Here is a 27700-nt window from a genome sequence, read left to right as displayed (position 1 = left end):
CCCGCCTTATGTTTTACAATTTGACATGCCATTGTTTACTTTAGTTCTTTTTACGTTATTTCATGTTAATTTGTGGAGAACTATATAAACTTTAGTGTTAGAATCAGATTTTTTTGTACTTCTTTCTACTCTCTTTAATTTAATAAACTATATTTGCCCTTCTTTTACAAATAATGATCTTATTTCCCTCTCTAAACATTGTATTTTCCTGTGTTTTATACGCTTATATGTTTAATCAAATCGATCAGTTTTAAAGTTTCAGTATTTACACTTAGGACTATTTCATAAAATTTGCAATTATACTACGTTTGAATACAAAGGTATTTTTCTAAAGGGACAGTCTGTATTATTTAATGCCTTCTATAGGTCAAAAAAACATATTTATTGCCGGACATTGACTATGATTTAATCATGCATTTTTTAAAATACTTGTAGGTCAAGTAATTAGCACCAATTGTACATAGTATGACCCTTATTTAAAGGGAGATGACATACAGTGATGGTCCGCCATCTTGCTCCTACGGGTACCCAAGAACCTCAAAAAGCCTGTACAATGGTATAATTTGGTCATTTTGTGTCTCCATAGTTTGTATTATCCCTTGTGCTTTTTAGTACTTGAGCCTGATGTAACTTATAAATGTAGTTTAATGTAATAAATCGTATGTAAAACTAATGTAACGGCTTCTTAATGTAGAATAGGTAATACATTTAATACTTACATACAGGTATAAAATATGATTATACTATGCTAAATCCAACAAAAACTATAAAATCTTTTTGGACATTTTAGAATAATTCCTCAATGTAACTCACAAAATGTAAACAAAAACACTGTTGTGTAGTGATGCCTCGCAGATGTTGTTGTCATCAGGCATTGTGGAAATTGCAGTTTTTGGTCAAAGCATTCTTTTAAACGATTTATTATTTTTGGTGCTCAGACATTTAGGCTTTCCACATAAAATGATGTAGTGGGCCACATTTAGCCCGTGAGCCATGGGTTTGACACGTGTGCATTGCACTGAGCAGCGACGTTGTCGCTTTATATTTCTACGTAAGTTTTGGCATGAAAGGAAATAATTTCATTTTTTATTGGGAACAATATCGGTATCAATGAATACTTAAGAGTTACGTATCAGCATGGAAAAAGGGTTTATTTTTGGTTTCCACCAGGGATGTCAAAACTCAGTTTGGCCCCGAGGCCGGATTCATACTTTCTGTTTTGATGCGGGCCCGATCCAAAAAAGAATGTCAACTTCAAATGTTTTGCTTTGTTTTTCAGTATTATTTTTAATCATTCAGCACATATTAGTAACCTACCCTACTCACATAATCACAGATGACAAGGGGTCTATATCAACGCAACACATTTATTCACAAACAATGGGGGGGGGTATTTTTGGCAATTAATGTTGATTAAATACACCTTTACACCTGAACCAACTTGCCACGCTATACTAACTCAAAGTTGCCTTCTAGCAGCCGGAGAGAGCATTTTGTTTGCATTTATATAGAAAAAAATCATAACTTTTGTTAGAGATGACCAAAAGACTTTTAGTTTTATAGCAACCTGGATTCAGGAGTAGTACACCTTTTTTACGGACAAATTCAAGCACTTTTCAAGGACTTTGAAATGCAACTTCAATCGTGCGTGCGCATTTAGCAAGACATATGATTTTTATATCTTGAGTTAATAGAAAATATATCAGTTTTTGAGACCAATCTAGGGTAAAAATAACAGTAATCTGTAGGTCACATTTTAATTTGCAGGAAGTTCTTCTTAATACAATTGACCACTGGGAGTTTTTTTGCATGGCCCATAATAAATGTCTATAAATGATACGTAATACTTGTGCTACTACACAAGTCATAGTGCCCTGTTAAGGTGTAACATGCACCTATCCCCTTCGGCGCGACCGGTAGGGGGCGATAACGCTTCATAGGGCTATGCCATAAAAACTAATGCCAGCTGCCGTTAATCACAAAAGGAAGGAATAACAGCAAAGCGAAGCCACCATAAAGCAGTCGGCGTCATTTTTAAGCAGACTAGAAAAACTGCAAACATTTTAAGCACCTATAAGCACTTCGCCCAAAATTTAAGTAACTTTTAAATCCTTTAAAATGCAATATAAAAAAATCAAGCATTTTTAAGGATTTCAAGCACCCGAAAGAACTTTGAATAATGAATCCTCCAACGGGCCAGATCCGGCTCTTGGGCTCAATGATTGAAATTCCTGGTTTATAGAGATTACTTTTTATTTAAAAATTAAATAAAAATAATAAAAAAATATATGTTTTTGTGCAATTAAAAACACAAATAGTCCACTTGTAAAATGTAGGGAGAGAGGTAAATACAAAATATAAAACAAATAATAATTTTACACACCCTTCCCTTTCTTGTCTTTGTTTGCATTGTCCTAGGTATAAAAAAACACACTCACACTCATTGAGGTACGCCCCGAGGGGCATTGTTGGTGTGTAACAGGAGCCGGGGGGCAAAACGGGGGGTCCCTTTACATATGTGTGATTCCCGCACCCGTCAAGACCAAATCGCAGATGGCCGCAATCAAAAATTCCAAACTGACGAGCGGCCTTCGTGTCAGCCTCTGCACGGACGAGGGAACGGCGAACGAGACCTCCCATCCCCAGCGAGAAAAGCCAAGATATATGACAAACTTTTCGCCGATAAGATAGCGATCATGCAAAATTCATCAGATGCGCTCGGTTGACGACGCCGAAACGTAGCAGCAAAACGAGGCAACAAAGTGAAATGGCCGACAGCCAACCGGAAGCCAATCAACGCCTGCTAGCTTGTCGTCTGCTTACTTACACTTTGTTGTCTTTGTGTGTGTCTTTGTGTGTGTCTTTGTGTGTGTCTTTGTGTGTGTCTTTGTGTGTGCGAGTGTGCAATGCGTTGGAGCCATATGGTGCAAATAAAGAAGGGGAGAAAAGTGTTGAGCAGATGAGATCGGTAGAGGGGCATCCGCTAACGCGCCGCCGGTCATGGGGTAGCTAACACGCGCATGTGCTAGCCTGCTTTTATTGTCACAACAAAAATTGTTTATTTCGATAAAGATTTTGTCACATGACGGGCAACGTCATCACACGATTGGTCGGTAATCGATTAGGCTGGAAACTTGCAAGTACATATATATATGTATATATATATATATATATATATATATATATATATATATATATATATATATATATATATATATATATATATATATATGTATATTCATTTATTTATTTATTTTATTTTTTTAATACATATGTGTGTGTGTGTGTGTATGGAATAATAAAATAATAAATAATAAATCAGTTTTTATTATCACTTATTTCATCTTTTGTCTCAAAAATGATGCATCCAATGAAAATCACTAATTCAATGCTATGGATGTTTTTTATTGTTTTGTGAATGCTTCCTCTTAAACCTTTTGAAATATGATTACGTTTTGAATTTTGAGTTTTTTTCATTATTATTCACGAGTGGACCAATATTTTATTCCTTATTTATATTTCTTATTTTATCTTTTTTTGCCAAACTCGGTATCCACTGAATAATACTAATTAAATACCCGAGAAAAAAAAAATACATAGTTACAGTTTACAAATGTTCAAAATGGATTAAGTTTTGGGTTTTAAGTATATTTTTTTCACATATAAGTGGACCAGTAAAAAGGAGTATTCACAAATATTTAATGTAACTTTCAACGATCAAAATAAAGTTACATTAAAAGAGTTTTATTCATTCAAAAATGTGTTTCCTATTTCATTTTATTTATGTAAAACAATGTATACAATTTTTAAAGGTATTAGTTCCTAATACATTGATGATGTTCTTATTTTGATATTTTAAGGGATTGTATTATTTTCATTGACATTTTTCGCTTCAAGCATGTTTATTTCTTTTAATTGAATGATTCTATTTTATTTCAGTACATCTTTAGGTAGCCACCGATTCAATTTTACCGACTATGTCCGCATTTGTTTTCCTCTCAATGCAAATAATTTAACAATAATATTTTGAAAATAATAACTTAAAGGCTATTTCTGTAATATTCGACACGTAGATGTCGTTGAAGTGCAACCAAAAATGAGTGATACGAAGCACAAGGAAGAATACAAACCACGGAGACTCAGAGTGACCAAACGTCACTATTTTTTGCCAAGCCTCTTTCAAGCTTTTTGGGTTTTTCGGGTACCCGTAGTGACAAAATGGTCGACAATCAAATCAGGGTGAGACTGGTGTTTTGTAAATACAAATTTCTTGACCTATGAGTACTTTAAACAATGCACTTGTATATGGTAGTTTTTTACTAGTAGGAGGCCCTCAATACTACATCCCACTTAGTGTTTTATCATTTAAACAGTTTTGTGAATCAACCCCAGTCAATCAACACTTGCAGTTTGTTTATGTATTTAGGTTTCTATTTTTTTGATTTAAGTAATACTGACATTGAGTACTTCTAAGTGTATTGATGAAATCATAATTCAGGCACGAACTTGTACATTTCTTTGTGTTTTTTAATTATTATTATCCTAAAAGTGTATTGAGTGCAGATTGCAGAACCCCAAAAAGGAAGTATCACATTTCATATAATTGGTGTGGAAGTGATTAATTTGTGCCATAGCGACATTTATTATTGTCAAAGAACTTAGTTGAGGAGTATTGTCCGGTGATGACGTCACCAGATTATTTTCCAATCCAGAGTACGAGGTTTTTTATTATCACACCAATTAAAACGTAAAAAAACTAGAAAACAAACTTGATTTAGGGGCTGATGCTTCTTGCGACATCGCTTCAGTGAATTATAATAACATCAGCTTCTAGAGTATCGTAATAGGAAAATGATACTTTCTAAGGTTGCCAAATTGTATACGACCAAAATAAAAACATTTTACTTATTTTATTTTATTTATTTTATTATTCACTACTACTGCTTATTATTTTCACTCACATTGTTTTCTAAAATTTAACCTAGATATTTTGTTTTAATACGGAATTGTGCTATGGTAAAATAAGGGGAAGAAATAATTATTGATATTAAAATAATATTAAATTATTTATATTGAATATTGAATAAGTATATTAATATTAAATTTTAAATGTATAGTTACGTTATTATTTTTGTGGTTTTTTACATTTATTTCCTTGTATTTAATTAATAATTGTTTATGATAAATGTTTAATAGTAACATTGTTATTTTTGTGCATGTCTTTTATATATTTTTTTCAATTTTTTTGTAAGTTCTTTTACACTATTGTGGCGGTCATGTGGAAAAAAACATGTCTCCAATTTTTTCCTTTTTCTACGGAATGTTTACACTGTTTACACAAGATAATAACGATATTGTAACAGAACATGAGAAAAATATGTATATTTTTAAATAAGACAACGAAAAGAAAAACAAAAATAATATTTAATAATGTAAATTTTTTCTTTTGTTTTTTTTTAAATAAGAACTGTACTCTCAAATAATAATAAATTATTTGTTTAACCCATGAGAATGCATAACATTATGATGCATAATGCAAATCCGTAAAGTAGAGAAATATGTTTATTTATTTTTACATAAATTATATATATATATATATATATATATATATATATATATATATATATATATATATATATATATATGTAAATTAAAATATTGTAAAAAAAAAAGTACACATATATCCATAAATGAGCACAATTTTAACATGAAAAACAAAATAAACACTAAGTTACCACAAGTTATGATTGTGGAGGTGGACCCAAATACAGGGAGGGCCAGAACAACGGCTTGCAACCATTAAAGGCCCCGAGCGTGACTGTCAAGGTCGAATTGTGATAATACATTTCTGCTTTGCTCCCTAAATGTTCACAAGTATTCAAAAAGGACATTCATATTTCTAGCTCCCCTTTTCTTGTTGTATATTTTTACTAAATTAGTTATTTTAGTTTGAATTTGTGGCTGAATATGTTGTTTAGGTGGGAAGTGGCATTTGTTAACATTGGTTTTTAATGGAGACCCTTCCGTTTACTGACTGCAGCTTTTTCATTGTAAGTCCTCTGTCTCCCCCAGTTGTCTGTTCAAGAGAAATTGGGACTAAAAATATTTGAAAAATAATAGTTATCATTTTGCCAGCAGCCAAGGGTTCGATTCCAGAAATATGCCGCTATTCTGGTTCCCGTGCACCCACGGGTGCCCCCGCCGAGGCCCGAGCCACCCGGGGCGACTTCTCTCGTAAGCGGACACCCGCCTGACAGTTGACACCTTCACTCGCGCTCACCTTTTTACCTTTTCCTTTAAAAAAAAGAGGAAAAAAAGACGATAACCGCTCGTTACGTGTTGACTTAATCAAATGCGTTCTGTCTTTTTCAGCCCGGGGTGCGATTCCATTCCGGATAAGCCGAACAATCCACCTTGAAGAAACAGTACATAGAAACGAGCTGAAGTCCAAAGTGAGAACATTTGACCGTTTTTTTTCCTTCTTTTTGGGTTGACGTCTTTGTTTTCGAAGTGTACACACCATTCCAAATTCCCGGCGGCGGGGTTGCTCTGCAGCCGTTCCTCAAAATTCGGTTCCAGATCAGCCGACTTCGAAGGCATCGATCCACAAAACGAGTGGGAAAGCAAATTGCTGCTTTTTTCCCAGGAAATTTTCATGTCCAATCTTGGACAACTTTTGATGTTAACATTAGAATTACAATGGGAATTAGAATGGTCTTTGATGTCATTGATTGATTAATTAGTTGACTGACTGCCTGACTGACTGACTGACTGACTGACTGACTGACTGACTGACTGACTGACTGACTGACTGACTGACTGATTGACTGACTGACTGACTGACTGACTCATTGATCCATTGATTCATTGATTCATTGGATCATTGACATGTTTTCCTTCCGTTCATCAAATACAAGGTTACATTGAATCCAAAATCAACAACTTAGATAAACAATCGCAAAGACAAAAAGAGTCAAACGGGCTGATGAGAAAAGGCCGGATCCTTCCTTTGTCCCGTCCCCTAAACACTCTAAACACTTTTCACATTAAATGCATCGTGTAACCAAATTCTTACAACAATTTTTTTCTAAAAAGTGATTCATATCTTATCGTCCTTGTAACAAAATGAACATATGACTTAATATGAAGTCAGATACTAAATGTAAGATATTATTCCTTAAAAGACCAAGTGATTCTACATGATCACACACAAAAGTGGTCTAAAACTATTTAAATATATGGGAATGCTTATTTTTCTTTCATTATTTTCTTATTCTTATGTTTGTTTATTTTCATTTATATTTGCTCACCCCTCGCGTTGCCACATCTTTCTCATTTTGGATCGTGTCTCAATTTTGTAGCGACTATTGTTTGCAAGGAGATTAGACTTGGCACTTCAGGATAAACACGAAATAAAGACTTAAAAGAGAAAAACAGGATAAAAATAAAGTCAGGATAAACATATTTACAAGGTAGTGCGTGGAGACTCGCCTAAGAGAGTAAGTGTATCGTAGCAGTGCAATGAAACGTAGTAATGTGTAAATTAATTCAATCTATTCATGCATTTGTTTAATTTTTCATATCGAGTTAGTGTTAGCGTTAGCTTTTGCCAAATTCCTAAAATGACATATCTAGTATAAAGTGCGTATAAAAAGTTAACACACTCCTGTTTAAATTTCAGCGTTTTCTCTATTGGAAATTCCACTTCTAAAATCAAATAAATCTGACAAACACAAAAGAGAATTATCAAAGTTCCAAGAGCTTCTATAACAACAGAACTTTGATTGGCGCTAACCAAAACCATGTGTATTGAGACTCCCTGTTAATGCAATGAATGCAATTGGTCTGATTGGTGGGGGTGGGATTTTGAGGCGGGGGGTGTGCAGGCTTGTGTGACCACAATGTTGGGAATTTCAACACCGCTATGTACATATATAAATATAGATATGTTTTAATTTTATTGTTTACATTTAAGGTACAGTGGCTTAGAAGTGTGAATGGTGATCACGCTACCAAAGATTTTTGAAACATGGGTTCCTATCTTGAAAGAATGCATATCGAATTACGTATTGTTATCCGCGTATATTCACATTTTAAGTTTGGAGTTTATGCCCGAAACGAAGGGCAAAACAAAATTGAAGAAAAGTAAAAGTAGAGTATTAAGACGTCCAGATTGCGATTGCTTTTGCTTCGGCGATGGCGGACAGATCTGGTGGGCTGACATTCAGACTTCCGTCCCATGCACACTTTTGCAGACATTGATGCGCACACAACTCATTTTTGATAGTTATCAAGCATTTTTAAACCACATCAACGCGTATAATTTCACTCAAAATAAGTATAAATATGTCCAAATTCTGAGCTTAGTGGTAATTTCCAGGGCTGTCGTTCAGTCTTTCCCTTAACAACACGAACACACACATCTGTTTATTGCAGTTCTCAAACGCTAGATCTACAACCCTTAAAAGTCGGCGATGGGGCCTTGGCGGAGTTTTTCGCCCTACCGAGGTGACATTTCCGTCTTCCGCTCAACACACACATCCGCGATAACGATTTGACTCATCTTTTTCGAACGAGCTTGCATAAACAAGGCGTACGCATTGTCTCTTCCGCGCCGTTTCAGAGTGTCTGCATGAGTGTGTGGCGTGCAAGAACAGGTAGGACCGGATCGAGGCCCTTCTTTTTTTGCACGGCCGACCATCTTTCACTCTGAGTCAGGGAGACGCTTATTGACACCTTCATTTGGATCAAGTTCAAAAGCAGCGTTGTGTGTGTCTGTATGTGCGTGTGTGTGTGTGCCATGCAAAGCCATTTTAAAAAGTTAGACAATGTGGCCCATGGCTGCAAGCAGGGGTTGGATTTTTTTTTTTTTTTTTTTTTTACAGTCAAGCCCACCCTCACGCTAAATTCCCTGCAGCGGACAAATGAAAATGGCAAACTTCTTTTTTTCTCCTTAAAGAGCATGCAGGTAAACGTCTCTAAAGTACACACACACACACACTTGACACTTGACACACACCCTGAGGTACAACTGCACTTTGAATTTTTTTCCTCCCCTCGCACGCTCGAAATTAATTGTCTGCACATCAATCAACTCGCCTAATTAAAATAATGCAAAACGTCCAACGAGGCAGACTGGTTGTAATAACAACGTCGTAAAAAACTGCAATCATGAGGGAGACTTGCATAAAAGAGATCCTCAATTGTCTTGACTAAGTGATGGGGATCAATAATTTGTAACACACACACATAAAACATTGGCCCCAGATTACATCATGAGCCTGTGCGCGTTGAATTAGAGAGATTAGGCCTCTTCTATCAAATTGAATCGAGCAGCAGAATGCAGAAGATGAAGGTTCAAATTGATATTAGGATTGGGATTAGAGGACACTTTTCATCTTTGACGCGTTGGAATAGATAAGAAATTGTGTATTATCACAATTGTGGCAGCGACCAGATACATTTTTCTACCGAATCAAACGAGCAAAAGTTTTTATCTCGTCATGCATAATTTGTGCTGTTTCAACTTTGTGCACGATTCGTGTGTGTGAGAGGATTGTTATGATTACAATACAAGGCAAAAACAACTTTAACGTCAGGAACGCGTGCAATCGGTGTGGTGGACGTGCAGAAACAAATACAATTGTTTTGTTTTTAGAAAATAATAAAAACCTGCAAGCTGTAAAGAAATATGTTCTGTTCATAAAATCTTTTCAACTGTCGTGGTGTGTTCATTTTAAGAACATGTTTTTTAACTTTTGTATACAACTTAGAAGGAAACGTGAATAAAAACGACATTTCATTTGATCTACTGTTAAGACTCATCTCGGAAAGTCATAACAGTTAAAGGTAAATCAAATATAATTTAAGGGATTTTTTGGAAGGTCACTAAATCATTGTTTTAAGTTTGTGAGTGTTTTGGATCCACGTGCTGATTCCTCGTAGCGTAAACGCGTGTTTTTAAATTCACCCGCGTGAGACTGAAAATTAAAACAACCTCGGAGCGAGTTTTTTTGAAATGTGCATCAACACGATCCGGGAAAGACTTCGGCGTTTGTGTCTTACCTGGTGCCGTCTCCCGGTGGCTCAACGACAAGTGCTGCGGGTTCACCTGCTTGCGGCGGGACATCGCCCCGGCATTTACTCTGGCATCGCCCGGTGAACGGCACTTGGAGTCGGCTCGGACCGTCGTGTCGGTCTACGAAGGCTCTCGGCTGGGCCGGACCCTTTTACTCCTCCTTTTGAAAATTCGGATCAAGTTCTAACGTTCTCTGGTTCCTTGAGAGTTGATGCGCCAAGTTTGGCAATGCGAGAGGATGCGCGCCGCGCGCTGTCCTTCTTGGAAGGGGACGGGACACCTGGATCAAGAAACCACGATGCGTAAAAACCGGACCAAAAAAGCGGCAAAATCCTGCCCTGCAATGTTTCTCTCTTGTCGGTGTTGATTTAGGATCCCGCTGCAAGCGTGTACCTTCGTATTCTTTCGCTGCTATTGGTGCTCTTTGAAAAAACAGCCACAAATGACCCTTTGGCACCGGCTCCTTGTGTGCGTTTTGGCATTGGTGCTCTGAACGGCAACTCTTGGCTCCAGTGGCTGGAAACGCGCTGATGGAGAGAGAGCGAGAGAGAGAGAGAGAGAGAGAGAAAGAAAGAGAGAGAGAGAAAGAGAACGCTTGTGCAGACAAGACACCTCCTCCTCTTCTTCACCCTTGTCCAACAACACAGTCCAAGTGTTTCTCCCCGCTTCCCCTGTTGGGTCTTGTTTAAGACCTGTATGCACGTGCACGTGTGCATGTGCGTCTTTGAGACCCGCACGCGCGTACACATACTCGTGTGCGTCTTTGAGATGCGCCTGGCAGTGCCGGATCAAGTGGTGCTAAGGACTCGGGCTGCAAATGCCCACCTTAGTTTTAAAACACTTATATCATGATGAAAGGAGGAATTATTGATAAGAACATGAGTTTATAATCCGTCAAGTGTATGCCACACCAGCAGGGGGCGCTCGTCATAACATTGAATGTTTTGGGCACATTAAAGGTACATTTTGTATTATTTGACAACTAAATAAAGCACTGTACTGTCTAATGCGAACAAAAACCAGTGCTAAATGAGCACAGCATAGCAACAAGAAGCCAGACAAACATGGTGGCGACCCAGGAAGATATATATAAAAATTAACATAGTTATTATAGTTTATAGGTGTTTGCCCATTATTTAAATCAATGCTTTTTATTTACTAAAGTGTCCCTTTAAAGTAGAGGAAAAGTCTTTAAAACCTGGCCTGTGTGAGTTTCTTGATCATAACTGTAAATACTGTTTTTAATGATGACAATATCTATATTTTCAGTCACATTGGCTACTTAAAAAAACGAAAACAAAGACCCATTTGCAATAAGGCACGGCAGAGTTAATAGTCGTAGTCCTCTTCTGGAACTGTCAAATCAAGACAAATCAACTAAAAAATGATCAACATGGAAAGAAATTCCCAAAAGTGATTTTACACTACAAAGCAGGGGTCTTCAACATGGTACCTGCAGGCACCAGGGTGTCCTACAAGGACAGCTGAGGTACCCGCAGACCTGTTCTGAAAATAGTTTACCAGTGCTGTGTCGTTGTGATCTTCCAGTAAAAAAAAGTCAGTTGTGAAGTGATTGTGTTGAGTCCTTGTTTCAATAAATAACTCGGTAACAACACAGTAACAACCTAGTAATAATATGATGAGTAATTATTTTAGAAATGCATAACAAACTGGGTGCCCATTGCTGATTAGTAACAAAAAGTAGGTCTCAACTTGTAAAAGGTTAGGGATCCTGCTATAAAGGTTACTGGGAAAAGTGTGGAAAAATTATGGGTAGGTAGGTAGGTAGGTAGGTAGGTAGGTAGGTAGGTAGGTAGGTAGGTAGGTAGGTAGGTAGGTAGGTTGGTAGTCAGATAGATAGATAGATAGATAGATAGATAGATAGATAGATAGATAGATAGATAGATAGATAGATAGATAGATAGATAGATAGATAGATAGATAGATAGATAGATAGATAGATAGATAGATAGATAGATAGATAGATAGATAGATAGATAGATAGATAGATAGATAGATAGATAGATAGATAGATAGATAGATAGATAGATAGATAGATAGATAGATAGATAGATAGATAGATGGATTCGTTAAAAATGCATCCCTTAAATAATGTTTAAAGCATATAAATAATGATCTGCCCTTTGAACCTTGAACCATTCACAATTTATTTTTTATTTAAAAGTTGTTATTGTTTTTTGTTTTTATTCCAAGTTTGAAACAGGCATTCTTAATGTTTGCAACTGGTAAATAAAAAACACTGAAAAGTGTCATCAACAAAGCAGCATGAGCCTGAGAATCTGCATATATCTAAAAACGTAAATCAGAACAAGAATCTATTTTAAGTAAAAATCAAATAGATTTTTAGTCATATATTTGTGTAATTGAAAAACTAAATCGGACAGTTAATCTCAGGCAATGAAAAAATAATCCTTTTCAATTTGCTGCGCGCCTGCGAGGTGCTTGATATGACATGAGACTTCAGTTTCCTGTTCGATGCCGAGTGTTGTGAGACAACAGCGCCCTTTAGTGGTGTGCTTCGGGAGGTCACTTGACGAAAGTGTCAAGCGCTTGTCTCCTTCACCAAATGCAACTTTTGTTGACAAAAATAAAAGAACATAAAGTCGTTGATCTAACGTTCTTAAGAAAATTAAGAATTTCATAATTCAATTTTTTCTTAAAACGTTTTGAAAGATTTAGCGAGGGAAAACCCCCACTTATTTTACAGTTCTGATTTAACGGACAATTTTTCAAATGCAAAATGTTTTTGTTGTTGTTGTTATATTTGCCTCCAAGATAGGTGATCATTTACAAGTTCATGACCTCGCTTGTGGAAAAAGGAGAGCCACACTCAGGGTTGGGTAGGGTTACTTTAACTGGATTACTTTCAATTACTTTTGGATTACTCCAATACCTAATATGCTGATAAAAGACAAAAGAAACTAAATATGATTCACAACACGTGGTAAGCTTTCTCTCCTGGCTTTGATCTCTTTGATCTCCGGCAAAACTAACATAAAATGTGACGGAAACAAAATGAAAATAAATCCAAACAGCTTGCCAACATCATTTTTGCCGTTCCATGTATTTCGACACAAAATTTAGTCATTTTATTCATATTTAGTTTCTTTTGTCTTTTATTAGCATATTTGGTATTGGAGTAATCCAAAAGTAATTGAAAGTAATCCACTTAAAGTAACCCTACCCAACCCTGGCCACACTACAGTACCTGACTCTGATTGTTGAATAACTTAAGTACAGTCGCAGTGAAAGTCTTCTGTTTTTACCTCGTACAAGCCACACCAACCCCCCCCAAAATGTATAATGTTATTAATATGATATTTCTATGGTATCATTACATTTCTACCATGTTGTAATTGTTAAAAGTGGAGTTCAGTAATGCTCAGGTCAACCACTAAAACAGGCATGAATGAATCAGGCCCACCAAAAATTTCTGGGTATGTCCAAAAAAGCAGGTATTTAGTTCCTTTCTATCAAAAGTTATTATTAGAATAAAAACAAATACAAACCAAATGCTCCTTTCCGCCACGAGAGGGCTGCAAAAGTGTAAAAGATCTGACGTCTAATCTGGTTTTATGTTAAAGATAATATTGTGCAGTATTTTCTTAGCTTAAGTAGCTAGTTGCTTGATCTGATGCTAATTTAGTTTATTCATGTTGGTGATATTTGTGGTGAGTTGGTTCGGATGTAAGGCTGCATTTACTCTACTGTTCAAAATAAACACATTGTTAATACATTCAATGCCAAACATGAAAATCATTGGTTTTCATTGTTTGTGAATAAATGTGTTGTGCTTAGGAAAGATCTCTTGTCGTCTTTAAATATGATTTGTTGGGTAGGCTGTAAAGATTGGTTGAACGGGGATAGAGCGCTCTCCTTGGGACCGAGAGGTCGCAGGTTTAACTCCTCCTTAAATGTAGACGTGTCCTTGGGCAAAACACAGAACCCCTAATGCCTGATAACTGATGGCGCTATCGGTATGTGAGAGTGTGTGTGTGAATGGGTAACTCTGTTTTGGGGTGTCTTCAGTAACATGAAAAGGGCTATGAAATGAAATGAAATGATCTGCATTTCTATAGCGCTTTTCAAGTCAATGACTTCCCAAAGCGCTTTACAATGTGCTTCACATTTCCCAATAGCGGCCGTGCAGCCATGTAAGGCGCTAACCTGCTTATTGGGGGTCTCAGGGGTTCAGTGTCTTACCCAAGGACACTTCGGCATGTAACACGGACAAGCCGGGATTCGAACTGGGATCCCTTGATCCCAAGACGAGCGCTCTACCTCCTGAGCTACTGCCGCCCGCTATATAAAATGAAGATCATTTACCATTGAAGTGTTTCGATTGCTAAAGTGAACGGGGAGGCTGGCTTATTGTTGTGCCATCTGTGTCTCATGTGTATCTATTGTACTCTAAGTACTTTAACAGACTTTAAATTTATTACATATGATTGTCGTTCTTCAACTGAAGACCGTGAACCGTGTTAATTTGAATCACAGTTGGGGAGTAGGTGGCTTAAGTGACCTCAGGTAACAACTAGTAAGTCCGCCTAGCTCCATCTGGCATAGGGACACTTCAGTAGTTACATATTTTACAGAACTCCTTTAAAATAAAGTTTTTAAGATACTGATGATGTCAATAATTTCTCATGCCAGTTTGAAAACAAACTTCCTAGACAATCACAAAGACCCTCCTGGAGAGGGCAGAGTCTGTGGAGGTATGTGCCCCGACGACCCAGGCAGTTGGGGTGGGCGGAGCAGTCAGAATATCAATATTATCCATGCTAAGCAAGTACTTGTATTCGATCAATTGTCAGTACCAGAACGGAGACAGGACCCACTTACGTTACGTTTCTCTCAGTTTTATTGGAAGAAAGGAAAGGGTTGCACCCACTATTCGGTGATCGCTGGATGCGGGAAGCCGGTCGCTCTGAACGAGGAAGTGGGACTTCCGTGGTGAGCGATGGCGGTGTCGGGAACGGAATAAACAGCAAAAATCGTGGTCCTGATCAGAAACAGGTCAAAAGCCAGGAGAGGAGAGTACACATGGTTAGGATCAAAAAACGGGTTGAAGCCGGGGAAACAGACGGGAGCAGAAGAGGTGGGAGTCAGGGTCGAAAAAAGCTTGCCTAGAGTAAACTGAGGTTCTCAGACGGACTGACAAGAGGTGTTAGATGGACGTGGATTTAAAAAGTGACAGGGAGCCAATCAGAGTCCGAGGCAGTTGGCGCCAAAGGAGCGGGCACAGGTGTATCACATCAATCATGGCATCAATACTATTATCATGGGATCGCACCTCCACCAATTTCCACAAAGAACTGCTTCTATAAGTGGATACTCCTTCTCTCACCCAGAGCTCTCTGCAAGTCTTTAATTTTATGCCCGGGGATGTGACTGACAGGCACACTTTTAGTATCCCTCCCTACCTAGCCTGCTGCTGCATCCTGTCTGAAGAGAAGGCCAAATTCGTGTGTCCACCCCTACCAGAATAGGCAAACGGGAAAGTGGTGAGAACTTTTTTTTTTTTGCAACATCAGAAAAGGACAATGCCAGGTGTCATTTGTGTGGTAACATGGTCCGCTACCGTGGCAAATTTACATGAACACATGAAAAAGCTCACTCAATAGAGATCCTCAAGCTGCAACCAGAAATCTAAAAACATGTTACTGTTCCTGAACAAAAACCTGTAAATTTGTTGTCACTATGGCAACTGATCACAGAAGGTTTCTTTGTTACATTGCAGCTTTTTTTATTTGACTCTCTTGGATTTTGTTCTGCAACAGTTGTAATAGAAATCTATCAATTTATTTTTCATACATACTGTTAAAGTTTGAATGGCAGTTCTTGAATAAAAACTGAAAAATCTTTGGTGCCTAAAATATTTGTGCTGTGTTTATCATAAGTATAAACTCACTCAAGAGGGAGGGTTCAATGATTCAATGATCATGACATTTACGAACAAAACACACCGGTATTATATCAGTATCAATGGATACTAACATGTTTTTACTTGAATTGGATTGATACAAAAATTCCCAGTATCGCCCAACACTAGCGATCAAGTGAACCGTGAAGTTACTACATTGCATAACGTGCCCACTAGAGGGCGTGGCGATAAATTTATCACTTAATTCTGTTCGTTGCATTTTATGACGTTATTAAGTACGTTTTATCAAGTGTAGGGCTATTAAAAAGCGACTAATGAGCCGTCATCGTTCGCGGCGGCCATGTAAAGCAGTCAAAACACATTGTCGGATTTAAAAGCGCCCTGATTAAATGTTGACATCGTGTCCTGGTGGAGCAGAAGAAGAAGAAGAAGAAGAAGCCTTCTCTCTTGCGCTCTTCACGGCGGCGATACATTTAACGCCGGCCCATTAATAAAAGATGGCGAGCAATTTTAAGAGCATTAGAAGTTTGATTGCTGCGGGGCAGGCCTAGGGGACTTTCAGGGCCACTAATTATTTATATAAATGAAATGTCATCTTGGCTCTGGCTCAAGCAGATGTAACCTCAGCAGACGGAACCCGGGACGGATACGGAGAGACGGCGGTCCTTCTGTCCGGGGCCGAAACCTAGGTTGTGTTTTTTTTAATGAATTAAAGTAATTTACTTCAGTTATAGTAGGGGTCTCAAACGCCAATTACTTGGGGCCGCTGGCACTAGGGTCTGGATGAGCATGGGCCAAATCTGGCTTTCCACAAGACAACATTGGAGAAAAAATTCTACTTTTCTCCAATATATGTTTATTTCGAAATTGCCTAATAAAGTAGTATCTAACAAAACCCATAAAAGCCTCAAAATGAAAATAAATCAATCAGTTATAACAGAATCTATCATTTGCGTGGGCTGCACTTACATTAAATAAACATTATGCATTATTTGACCACTAGATGTCACTGTATTGTGTAGTACAACCAAATTACAAAACACAAGGAAGAATACAAACCACTAAGACCCAGAAGGACCAAAACACTGCATTTTTATTCTTATTTTATCGTCCAGAATTTGAAAACAGAAAGAGAAAAATGAGAAAAAAGAAGAAACTAGAATGGCTGTGCTGTCTAGAACCAGAACAGGATCAGGACACAAAGGCGTTCTCACACAAGCCTTTTATTTTACGGGAAATGGGGAGTCATGCACATTAGGCAGCGATCTGGCGTGGAAAGACAGGAAGCCAGAGACCGACGAGATTGATTCAAATTGCCCGAGTTGATATTGAACGGATGGGGTCAATACCGGACAGAAAGGGACAGACAGGATAGGTAATGAATCAGGATATCGAAAATAAACAGGAGAAACTAGACAGGAACGAAAACTGGAGAAAATAATAAACAGGACGAAAATAGACAGAAACAAAACTGGAAACCGAAATTAAACAGGACAAAATAAACGAGAACAATACCGGACAGGAAATACCAACAGGAACAGGACCGAGTTGAAACCTACGTCTTGCGGGGCAGAAGTTCGTTGACCGGCTGACAAAGGAAGCGTGAGAGCACTGAGCTTAAAATAGACAGAAAGCCAATCTGTTAACAAGCCGCAGCTGGCGCCACACAGGCGGGGCCACTTGGGCGCCATGGCAACTGTGACATGTGCACCGTACGAGCATCACCTGCTTTAAGAGACGAAAGCATTTTTGGGTGGCATTGCCCTTTTTTTTCAATATTGTGATCTGGCAAAATGTTTTCTGGACTGAGAGAGTAGAATGTCTTTCTGGGAAATCTGCTGGGTCAGCAAAACAAAAAAATGCAGAGTCAGCTTTTTGAGGCAGAATTTCAAAAAGTCTTTTGTGACTTCTTGTATCTCAGATAAGGACAGACGGGCAACAAGTCAAACCAAGTCTCATCTCTCATCTCATTAGCTACACCGCTTATCCTCAGTAGGGTCGCGGGGGTGCTGGAGCCCATCCCAGCAATCATCGGGCAGTGGGCAGGGGACACCCTGAACTGGTTTCCAGCCAATCGCAGGGCACACGGGGACAGACAACTCACTCGCTCATTCACACCTAGGAACAATTTGGACCGGCCAATTCACCTGAAATGCATGTTTTTGGAATGTGGGAGGAAACTGGAGTGCCCGGAGGAAACCCACGCAAGCAAGGGGAGAACATACAAATTCCGCACGGGACGTCCGGAGCTGTATTTGAACCCACGCAGGAGGTTCCCAAGACATGAACTGTGCCGCACATGCGCTAACCACTGCGCCGCCGTGCTGCCCTCCAGTTATTTTTATAGCTTCACAGGCCTCATATACAACCAACCCCTGATCTGAAACCACCATGCAGGCAAGGAAAAACTCAAAACCTCAACATGAGGAAATTAAGGATCTAAGAAGGGGCCTCACAAGTGGAAATCACCCTCCCAGGATGACCAGGAAAACAAAATTGCGACTTGTTCAACCAATAATGCCGGATTTTCTTTGGTCTTTTTCCTCGTTGCAACCAGCCCCTCCATCAGAGTCAGAACGGGAAAACACAAACCCGATCTCACACACGCCCTCCCCCCTTTCCTCCCTTGATCCTCACCCATGGGTGATGTCAATAATACATCAATGTCTCCATTATAGTTTGTACGCGTCGGCAGTTAAGGCTGCACGCGGCAAATATCCTTTGTGGACACGGGAAATGTTTTAAGTCCAAAGTGTTGCCTCCGAGGGGGACACGTTGAGTGCTGCCACCGAGCCGCTCGGTACCTGAACGCACCGCGGGGTGTTTAGGGGCAACCGGGCGAAGTACAGGAAAGTTTGGGCGTGCTATCGCCAACACGCAGGAACTTAAAAGATGCCAACACAAATAACCCTATTGCACATTGGATACATTAATTGGAAATAGAAATGAACATTAATGGAGCAATACATTTGGAAAACAATAGGAATGAAACTATATGAATTGCGGTTAAAATACCGATAAATTAAGCGAATGTCATGATTACTGATGTGAATCACCTGTGCTCGCTCCTTTGGCCCCAACTGCCTCGGACTCTGATTGGCTCTCTTCCCTATTCAAACCCACTCCTATCTGTCCACTGTTGTCAGTCCATCTGCGAACCTCAGTTAACACTAGGCAAGCCACCTGTTTTTTGCTCCCGTCTGTCCCCCGGCTTCGACCCGTTTTTGATCCTGACCACGTCTACTCTCCTCTCCTGGCTTACAACTCGTTTCCGACCCCGACCGCGTTTTGCTCTCCTGGCCTGGCTACTGACCCGTTTTTCCGTTCCCGACACCGCCATCGCTCACCACGGAAGTCCCACTTCCGCATTCAGAGCGACCTGCTTCCCACGTCCAGCAATCATCAGATCGTGGGGGCAACCCTTTCTCTTTCTTCGAATAAAACTCGTGAGAAACACAACGCAGGTGGGTCCTGTATCCGTTCTGTTCTTGACAGCGAATCAAAACGCGGGTCAGATGTATCGACATTTCGTTCTGTATACACGTGTACTAGAATGACAATAAAGTAGATCTGAATCTGAATCTGAACAACGAAAAAACTACATCATTTGGGTCAGGAACCCAAAATAAGTCGCAGACCTGTTTTCAGCGGGTCTCAAGCCTTTTTGTTGACAAAATTAAAAAAAGATTAAATAAGGGGTGAATGACACTCCTTAACAGATGGTGATAATGCCACGCTCAATATCTTCCACCTGTTCAGTCATTCAGCGTGTTTGAGAGGGACCACGTCTTACTTTATTGTGATTTTGTTGGTTTTATTCGCTTTTTTCCCAAAAAAGATGTTGACGAGGGGAAGGAAAAGTGGAAAACAGTGATAATAATGATGGAGTCGCAGAAGGAAACAGTTGAATTGAAAGTACATTAACTGTTTTAAGTCAGGTCAAGTCATATTTATTTGTGACGCCCTTAATCACAAAGAGTCTCAAAGGGCTGCACAGACCACAGATTATTGCAAACCAAAATTGTCACGACCAGCACAAAGGTTAGATCCAACCGTGTAACGTTTCTCACAGATGTATTGAGATATAGAAGAAAGGCAGCCCCAGTGATCCGGTGCTCGCTGGGCGCGGGAAGCAAGCCGCTCACGGGATCGGAGCGTGTTCCGAATGCGGAAGTGGATCTTCCGGAGCAAGATATCGTGGTGTCGAAGACGGAAAAAACAGGTCGATAGCTGGGACAGGAGAGCAAAACGTGATCGGGATCAAGAAACGGGTCGTAAGCGGGGCTGGGAGAGCAGACGTGGTCGGGATCAAAACAGGTCGTAGCCGGAGACAAACGGGGAGATCAGGAACGGACAGGTGGAAAAACGTGTGTAAAACGGGACAGGCGGGAGTCAGGGTCAAAAATGCTTGCCTTGTAACAACAGGGGTTCGCTGATGGACTGACAACCGAAGAGTAACAGGGCTGGGCTTAAAAATGGACAGGGAACCAATCAGATAGCCCGCAGCGGTTGGCGCCAAATGAGCGTGCACAGGTGATCCAAATTGGTAATCGAGACATTTAGGGGGTCAATGTAGAATAGAATAGAATAGAATAGAATATACCTTTATTGTCATTGTTACAAATGGGCTAACATATTGTGACAACGAAATTGGGCATGACACTCCAGTTTTACACATCATAGTGAGGTATGAGCAAGAAGATAAAGGAACAGAGAAGATAATGTTATAAGACAAGGGGGATAAGGCTATAGTTATAATTTACATGGTATTTACACAAGAAATGTCGGCATGTGGGATGTTACATACAGGGTTGTCGTGATAACGTTGGTATCGTAACGGTTGTGCAATATTGCATTTGGTGCAAAGTCAATGTAGGCTTACATGCAAGTATATGTGGCACTCGTTTTAGTTTTATATTTTACTATCTCTGCTTTAAACTGCACTATCCTTTCATTGGATACATTTGAGAGGTTAAAATGTTTTCTTGATTTGCGTCGCACCTTGTCATTGGGGTGATATAGTGAGACCTGCAGTCAAACCAGTAGGAAACCTTTGAATCTAGTGGGCGCAGTACCAGTCCGCAACCCGGGGGTTGCTGACCATTGGCGTGTACAATTTAAAATGATGTATCAAATAGGGGGAAAAACGTTGACTGGTGGGAAAAGGTGACCCATAGAATGAAAAAGAGCTCATGAAGACAAACGGCGCGTAAAAAGTGGGTTATGAAAAGAATAAATAGGAACGTGGCACCCTTGGGGTCAAAGGCCACGCCCATTTGAATGCGTGAAAGCTCAGCGCGTCATAAACAATGAGAAGTCCACTTCACGGAAATATGAATATTGCACTCATCTGAAAGCGCAGCACTTCATTATGCAATGTTTAATATTAATAAAGAAAGTAGATAGATATATTATTCATAAGCTGATTTACTGCGGAATCCGCCAGTGTGTTGACGTGAGTGACACATTGAGACGCTCCATTGCTACGGGCGATACAAGCAGACGACGCTCTTATTCCTTTTCCGTCCTGACAATTCCTGCCAGCGGTTAAGAGGATTTGTCCGAGCGTCGATGAATTTATAATGAATTCAGATTCCCCTCTTTTTAATGGAGGGGGGGGGCTAAATGATTCTGCGTCTCAGGGGTGCAGGTCTACAGATGTCATTGTGGAACTTGTTTATCACGGCAGGTCGTGACGTGGTGTCAATTTTAATTGTTTGGGTAATATTAACAGTCAAATGAGTGTGTCACTGCATTTCTTTTAGGTCGTTGTTGCCTTTTGGCTTACAAGCTCCCGAAAGTATTAAATCAACCAGGGTGTGATCTTTTCTTCTTCCTGTCGTGCATTTTTAATGTAAATATTTTTCGTGTCGTAATCCGACCATCCAATCAAAGGAGAGGGGCCTGAAGGAAGACTTTCCTTTTCTTATTTTAAAGGGGGGTTGCTTGACTACTTAAGCAGTGTTCTCGTTTGCCCGCGTTCCTGCGTCCTAGACGCATCATTTTTGCTGGGGACGCATAGTCTCAAATCAACGTGCGTCCCCGGGACACAACCTTTTTGACACAAATTGTCATCATTACCCGATTACTTTTTTTTTGACAAAGATTTACCGCACTCCAAACTTTTCGCCAGGCAGATCCGCCATTGTTGTTTTGGTCTCGCGGTTCGAGTTTTCGTCTGCACGCCGATCTCGGCAAACGAGATTTTGTTGCTTCGAGATGACGTCATTGTTGTGGTGGTTGTTGTCGAGGGAAGGTGAAAATCAACACAAAATTTCATTTCTTCAGTGTCAGTAATAAGTCGAAACATAATGCAGAAAGTGAGAATAACGGCAATAATTCCGGCTTGAAAAAACGGTAGAGAAATTCTTCGGAAGATCGCGGAGGCAGGAAAACACGTGTGTTGAAGTGAATGATTCAACGAAAGAAGAGGACTTTTCTGCCAAAATGGACTAAATTATATTCCTGGTGACGCTATGAGGAGGATGATAATGGATTGAACCTTTAGAAGGCATTACAACTGTGGCGGGACAGCAAACCACGAAGAATATATGAAGCGCAAAATCAGAAGTGATAACTTGCTTTGTATTATCAATTAACTGAGATGATTAAAACTGCATAAATATATAGATTAATATTTCAGCAATATTATTTTGTATATTGTACAATATTGTTGTGAACTGAAAAATCTTTAAGTGATAAGTGATTTGTATTACCAATAAACTGTGTTGATTAATACTGAATGAATATATGGATTTATATGAAATATTTGTCGCGGTTTTACAATTTCAACCCCGATAACACTAAATTTTGGGGACCCATAGATCTCTGTTGGGACCCAAAGAATTTTGAGCATGCGAGTCAGAATTAAGTGCCATTGACAGATTTAGACGTCAATGCTTCACTTAAGTGCCCTGCGACTGTCTGGCAACCAGTTCAAGGTGTCCCCTGCCCACTGCCCGAAGATAGCTGGAATGGGCTCCAGCACCCCCGCGACCCTACTGAGGATAAGCAGTGCAGATAATGGATGGATGGATGCTCCACTTAATTAATCTAGCTAAGAATGAACCTCGCATGAGGTCAAGAAGATGAGCCAGGTTTAGTTTTGTTGAACATTCATCAACTGTTTTGGAGTTTAACTTATTCGATACCATTGATGGCTAAAGACGTCAAAAATGAGTTCTGAATTTAATGCCATTGACAGATTAAGACGTCAATGCTCCACTTAATTAATCTAGCTAAGTAGGAACTGAGCATGAAGTCATTGAGTTAAGCTCGGTTTAGTTTTGTTGTAATTGTGTCAAATGTTTTGGACTTTAACTCATTCATTCTAATTCACGAATGGAGACGTCAAAAATTAGCTCTGAATTTCGAGCCATTGACAGAATTAGACATCAATGCTCCACTTGATTAATCTAGCTAAGAAGGAACTATGCATGAAGTCAAGAAGATAAACGAGGTTTAGTTTTGTTGAACATTCATCAACTGTTTTGGAGTTTAACTTATTCGATACCATTGATGGTTAAAGACGTCAAAAATGAGTTCTGAATTTAGTGCCATTGACAGATTTAGACGTCAATGCTCTACTTACTTAATCTAGCTAGGGAGGAATAGTGCACGAAGTCAATGGCTTAATCGAGGTCTAGTTTTGTTGATATTTTATTAAATGTTTTGGAGTTTCACTCATTCGATACCATTGATAACTAAAAACGTTGAAAATTAGCTCTGAATTTAGTGCCATTGACAGATTTAGACGTCAATGCTCCACTTAATTAATCAAGCTAAGAAAAAACTGTGCATGAAGTCAAGGCGTTAAGTGAAGTTAGTTTTGTTGAAAATTCTTCAAAGGTTTCGGACCATGACTCATAGATACCATTGATGACTAAAAACGTCAAAAATTAGCTCTAAATTTGGTGCCATTAACAGATTTAGACGTCAATGCTCTACTGACTTAATCTAGCTATGAAGAAACTGTGCACGAAGTCAATGGCTTAATCGAGGTCTAGTTTTGTTGATATTTTATTAAATGTTTTGGAGTTTCACTCATTCGATACCATTGATAACTAAAAACGTTGAAAATTAGCTCTGAATTTAGTGCCATTGACAGATTTAGACGTCAATGCTCCACTTAATTAATCAAGCTAAGAAAAAACTGTGCATGAAGTCAAGGCGTTAAGTGAAGTTAGTTTTGTTGAAAATTCTTCAAAGGTTTCGGACCATGACTCATAGATACCATTGATGACTAAAAACGTCAAAAATTAGCTCTAAATTTGGTGCCATTAACAGATTTAGACGTCAATGCTCTACTGACTTAATCTAGCTATGAAGAAACTGTGCACGAAGTCAATGGCTTAAGCGAAGTTTAGTTTTGTTGATAACTCATCCGATACCAGGGATGACGTCAGAAATATGTTCTAAATTTTGTGTTGTTGACAGCTTTGGATGTCAACCCTTCATATTCCATTTAAAAAGGTTGAATAAAAGTTTTCTTGCCCCTATCCCATATGTTCATTTTTCCTTCTCCACATTAAAAATGTAATGAATTTATCGGATATTGCTACAAAAACCTTTATTCAACTTATGTCAAAAACCTCTATTGCCACTTAATTCTGTCACGAGGCGTGGTGGCGTGGATGAAGAGGGACCGGACCAGAACGAAGGCAGGAGGCATGAAGGGAGAACTCATACGCGTTGACGATCCATAAGTTTTATTTAATAAAATAAGAGTCGCCCAATACTCCGGGGCAAAACAGAACAATACAGAGTTCCTCCGGCACGAACTCAACAGGACATGGCATAACAGACTAAAACATGACAAGGCATAACAGACTAAAACAGGACAAGCATAACAGACCGGGATTGTGTATAAGAGTAGTAATGAACCCGCAACCGCAGAGCCCACCATGCAGCCTTAAATACAGACCCACCATTAGTGGAACTGCTTTCAGCTGTTGCCCAGGGGGCAGGGCAGACTGGTCACCAAGGCGACCGTGACAGAGCCCCCCTCTTAAGGGACAGCTCCCGAGGTCCCAAAAAAGAAAAAATTACAACCTCACACCCCGGAATGGTTCTACCCCGCTCCCTCCTCCGAACACGCAGGAACGGGGAGAGGCAGGCGCCATCTGCGTCGGGCGGATCGGAATCGGCGCTCGGCAGGGGGGGGTCCGGCGGGCAAGCTGGACAGGGGATAACAGACAGGCAGAACCGACGAGAACAGGACAGGCAAAATCAGGGCAGAATCAGAACAGGTAAACAGGACAGGCCTCTACAGAAGAGTCGCACTCAGGGGGTTCAGATGCAGAAGAGTCGCACTCAGGGGGTTCAGATGCAGAAGAGTCGCACTCAGGGGGTTCAGATGCAGAAGAGTCGCACTCAGGGGGTTCAGGTTCAGAAGAGTCAGACTCAGGGGGTTCAGATGCAGAAGAGTCGCACTCAGGGGGTTCAGATGCAGAAGAGTCGCACTCAGGGGGTTCAGATGCAGAAGAGTCGCACTCAGGGGGTTCAGGTTCAGAAGAGTCAGACTCAGGGGGTTCAGATTCAGAAGAGTCAGACTCAGGGGGAACAGATTCAGAAGAGTCAGACTCAGGGGGAACAGATTCAGAAGAGTCAGACTCAGGGGGAACAGATTCAGAAGAGTCAGACTCAGGGGGAACAGATTCAGAAGAGTCAGACTCAGGGGGAACAGATTCAGAAGAGTCAGACTCAGGGGGAACAGATTCAGAAGAGTCAGACTCAGGGGGAACAGATTCAGAAGAGTCAGACTCAGGGGGAACAGATTCAGAAGAGTCAGACTCAGGGGGAACAGATTCAGAACAGACAAGACAGGACAGGAAAGACTGAACAAAATCAGTACAGGGAGACTCAAGGCAGGCATGGGAGTCGAACAGGCAGGCATGGGAGTCGAACAGGCAGGCATGGGAGTCGAACAGGCAGGCATGGGAGTCGAACAGGCAGGCATGGGAGTCGAACAGGCAGGCTTGGGAGTCGAACAGGCAGGCTTGGGAGTCGGAGTCGGCCCGACGGGCAGCGGAGTCGGAGTCGGCCCGACGGGCAGCGGAGTCGGAGTTGGCCCGACGGGCAGCGGAGTCGGAGTTGGCCCGACGGGCAGCGGAGTCGGAGTCGGACTTGCACGCAGGGGAGAGGGAATAGCAGGCAATCGGCACGGGAGTCGGGCAGGCAGGCGTCAATTCTTCCTGGGACCCCATTCGAGGCACAGCAAGGGCCACGACGGGCGGGGCCGTGGTTCGAACGGGCAGGGAAGGCCAACTCAGTAGGCGCCTGCCAAACTGCGCACTCCAGCTCTCCCCAAGTCGCGCTGGGATCGTTCGCTGAGTTCAATTGTTGGCGGGTTCATTCTGTCACGGAGACGAGGTGGCGTGGAAGGGGACCGGACCAGAACGAAGGCAGGAGGCATGAAGGGAGAACTCATACGCGTTGACGATCCATAAGTTTTATTTAATAAAATAAAAGTCGCCCAATACTCCGGGGCAAAACAGAACAATACAGAGTTCCTCCGGCACGAACTCAACAGGACATGGCATAACAGACTAAAACATGACAAGGCATAACAGACTAAAACATGACAAGGCATAACAGACTAAAACAGGACAAGCATAACAGACCGGGATTTTGTATAAGAGTAGTAATGAACCCGCAACCGCAGAGCCCACCATGCAGCCTTAAATACAGACCCACCATTAGTGGAACTGCTTTCAGCTGTTGCCCAGGGGGCGGGGCAGACTGGTCACCAAGGCGACCGTGACAAATTCAGAACTGTTTTTCGACGTATTTAGTCATCATAGGTAGTGAATGAGTTGATGGTATAAGCCCGGATGCCTTTTTAATTCCTGTATTCTAAAACATTAGTGTTGTCGAAATAACATTGAAAAAATAAACGTTTATGATATTGTCTATGAGTAGAAATAATGTTTCCTCCTTCTAAATACTATTTTTTCCTTTTTCTTTATTGTTTTTAACTTGTTTTTCTATTAAATAAGAACAACTGTGCTAAGTATAGTTTTTTGGGCAGATAGTGTGGCTGTCTTTGAAGGGAAATTTGTATTATTTGACCACTAGATGTTGCTGTATTGTGTTTTACACTAGAAAACAAGAGCTAAAAAGCACAAGAAAGAATACAAACTCCTGAGATTCAAAGTGACCAAACCCCTCCATTTTCTCTAAATGTTTTTACCCAGCCTTTTGCAAATCTTTCGATTTTTCCTGGTACCTGTAGCAGCAAGATGTCGAACGATTATGTCAGAAACGGGACTCATTTTATGTCAAACCAATGCAAATTCCTTGATCTTCGAGTATTTTAACAAAAGTTACATTTATATCATAGTTTGTGTATTTTGTTTATCATTCAATCAACATTTTTTTTAATCAATTACAGGTTTCTTTAATCATGAGAAGGCACTAAATAATAAACACTTTCCCTTTAAGTAATGTGGGAAAACTTTCTTTTGGTGTCGCTTTCAAGGGACAATGTGTAATATTTAACCACTAAATGTCGCCGCATGTGTCATGCAACCAAAAACGAATGAAAAAGAACACAATGAAGAATACAAACTACGAAGACTCAAAGTAACAAGTGCACTATCAAAATGGCTGACCATAATTTAGATAGAAAGGGGCACACAGGAGTTAGCGGACAATTCCCAAGACACCATCTTCACACCCGTCCTTTGTCCAGAGTAAATCCTGCAGGTAACTTGATA

General features: G+C 40.1%; 2 protein-coding genes across 2 annotated transcripts in view; both read right to left on the bottom strand.

Annotated features, from left to right (window-relative positions):
* Nucleotides 1-10572, bottom strand: part of bcl11bb (BCL11 transcription factor B b) — an 87459-nt gene extending 76887 nt beyond the window's left edge. Inside the window, exon 1 of the mRNA XM_088324938.1 lies at nt 10066-10572. Within this exon, the coding sequence (XP_088181064.1) occupies nt 10066-10129 (64 nt within the window). The 5' untranslated portion in view covers nt 10130-10572. The remainder of the gene's footprint in view (nt 1-10065) is intronic.
* chga (chromogranin A) overlaps nt 1-27700 on the bottom strand; it is a 569746-nt gene that overhangs the window by 244546 nt on the left and 297500 nt on the right. The window lies entirely within an intron of this gene.

Source organism: Urocampus carinirostris, chromosome 20 (genome assembly GCF_059441175.1).
Source record: "Urocampus carinirostris isolate Australia breed hairy pipefish chromosome 20, RoL_Ucar_1.0, whole genome shotgun sequence".
Lineage (NCBI taxonomy): Eukaryota > Metazoa > Chordata > Actinopteri > Syngnathiformes > Syngnathidae > Urocampus > Urocampus carinirostris.
The sequence above is the reverse complement of the archived record's forward strand: the minus strand, read 5'-3'. Positions and strand labels throughout refer to the sequence as shown.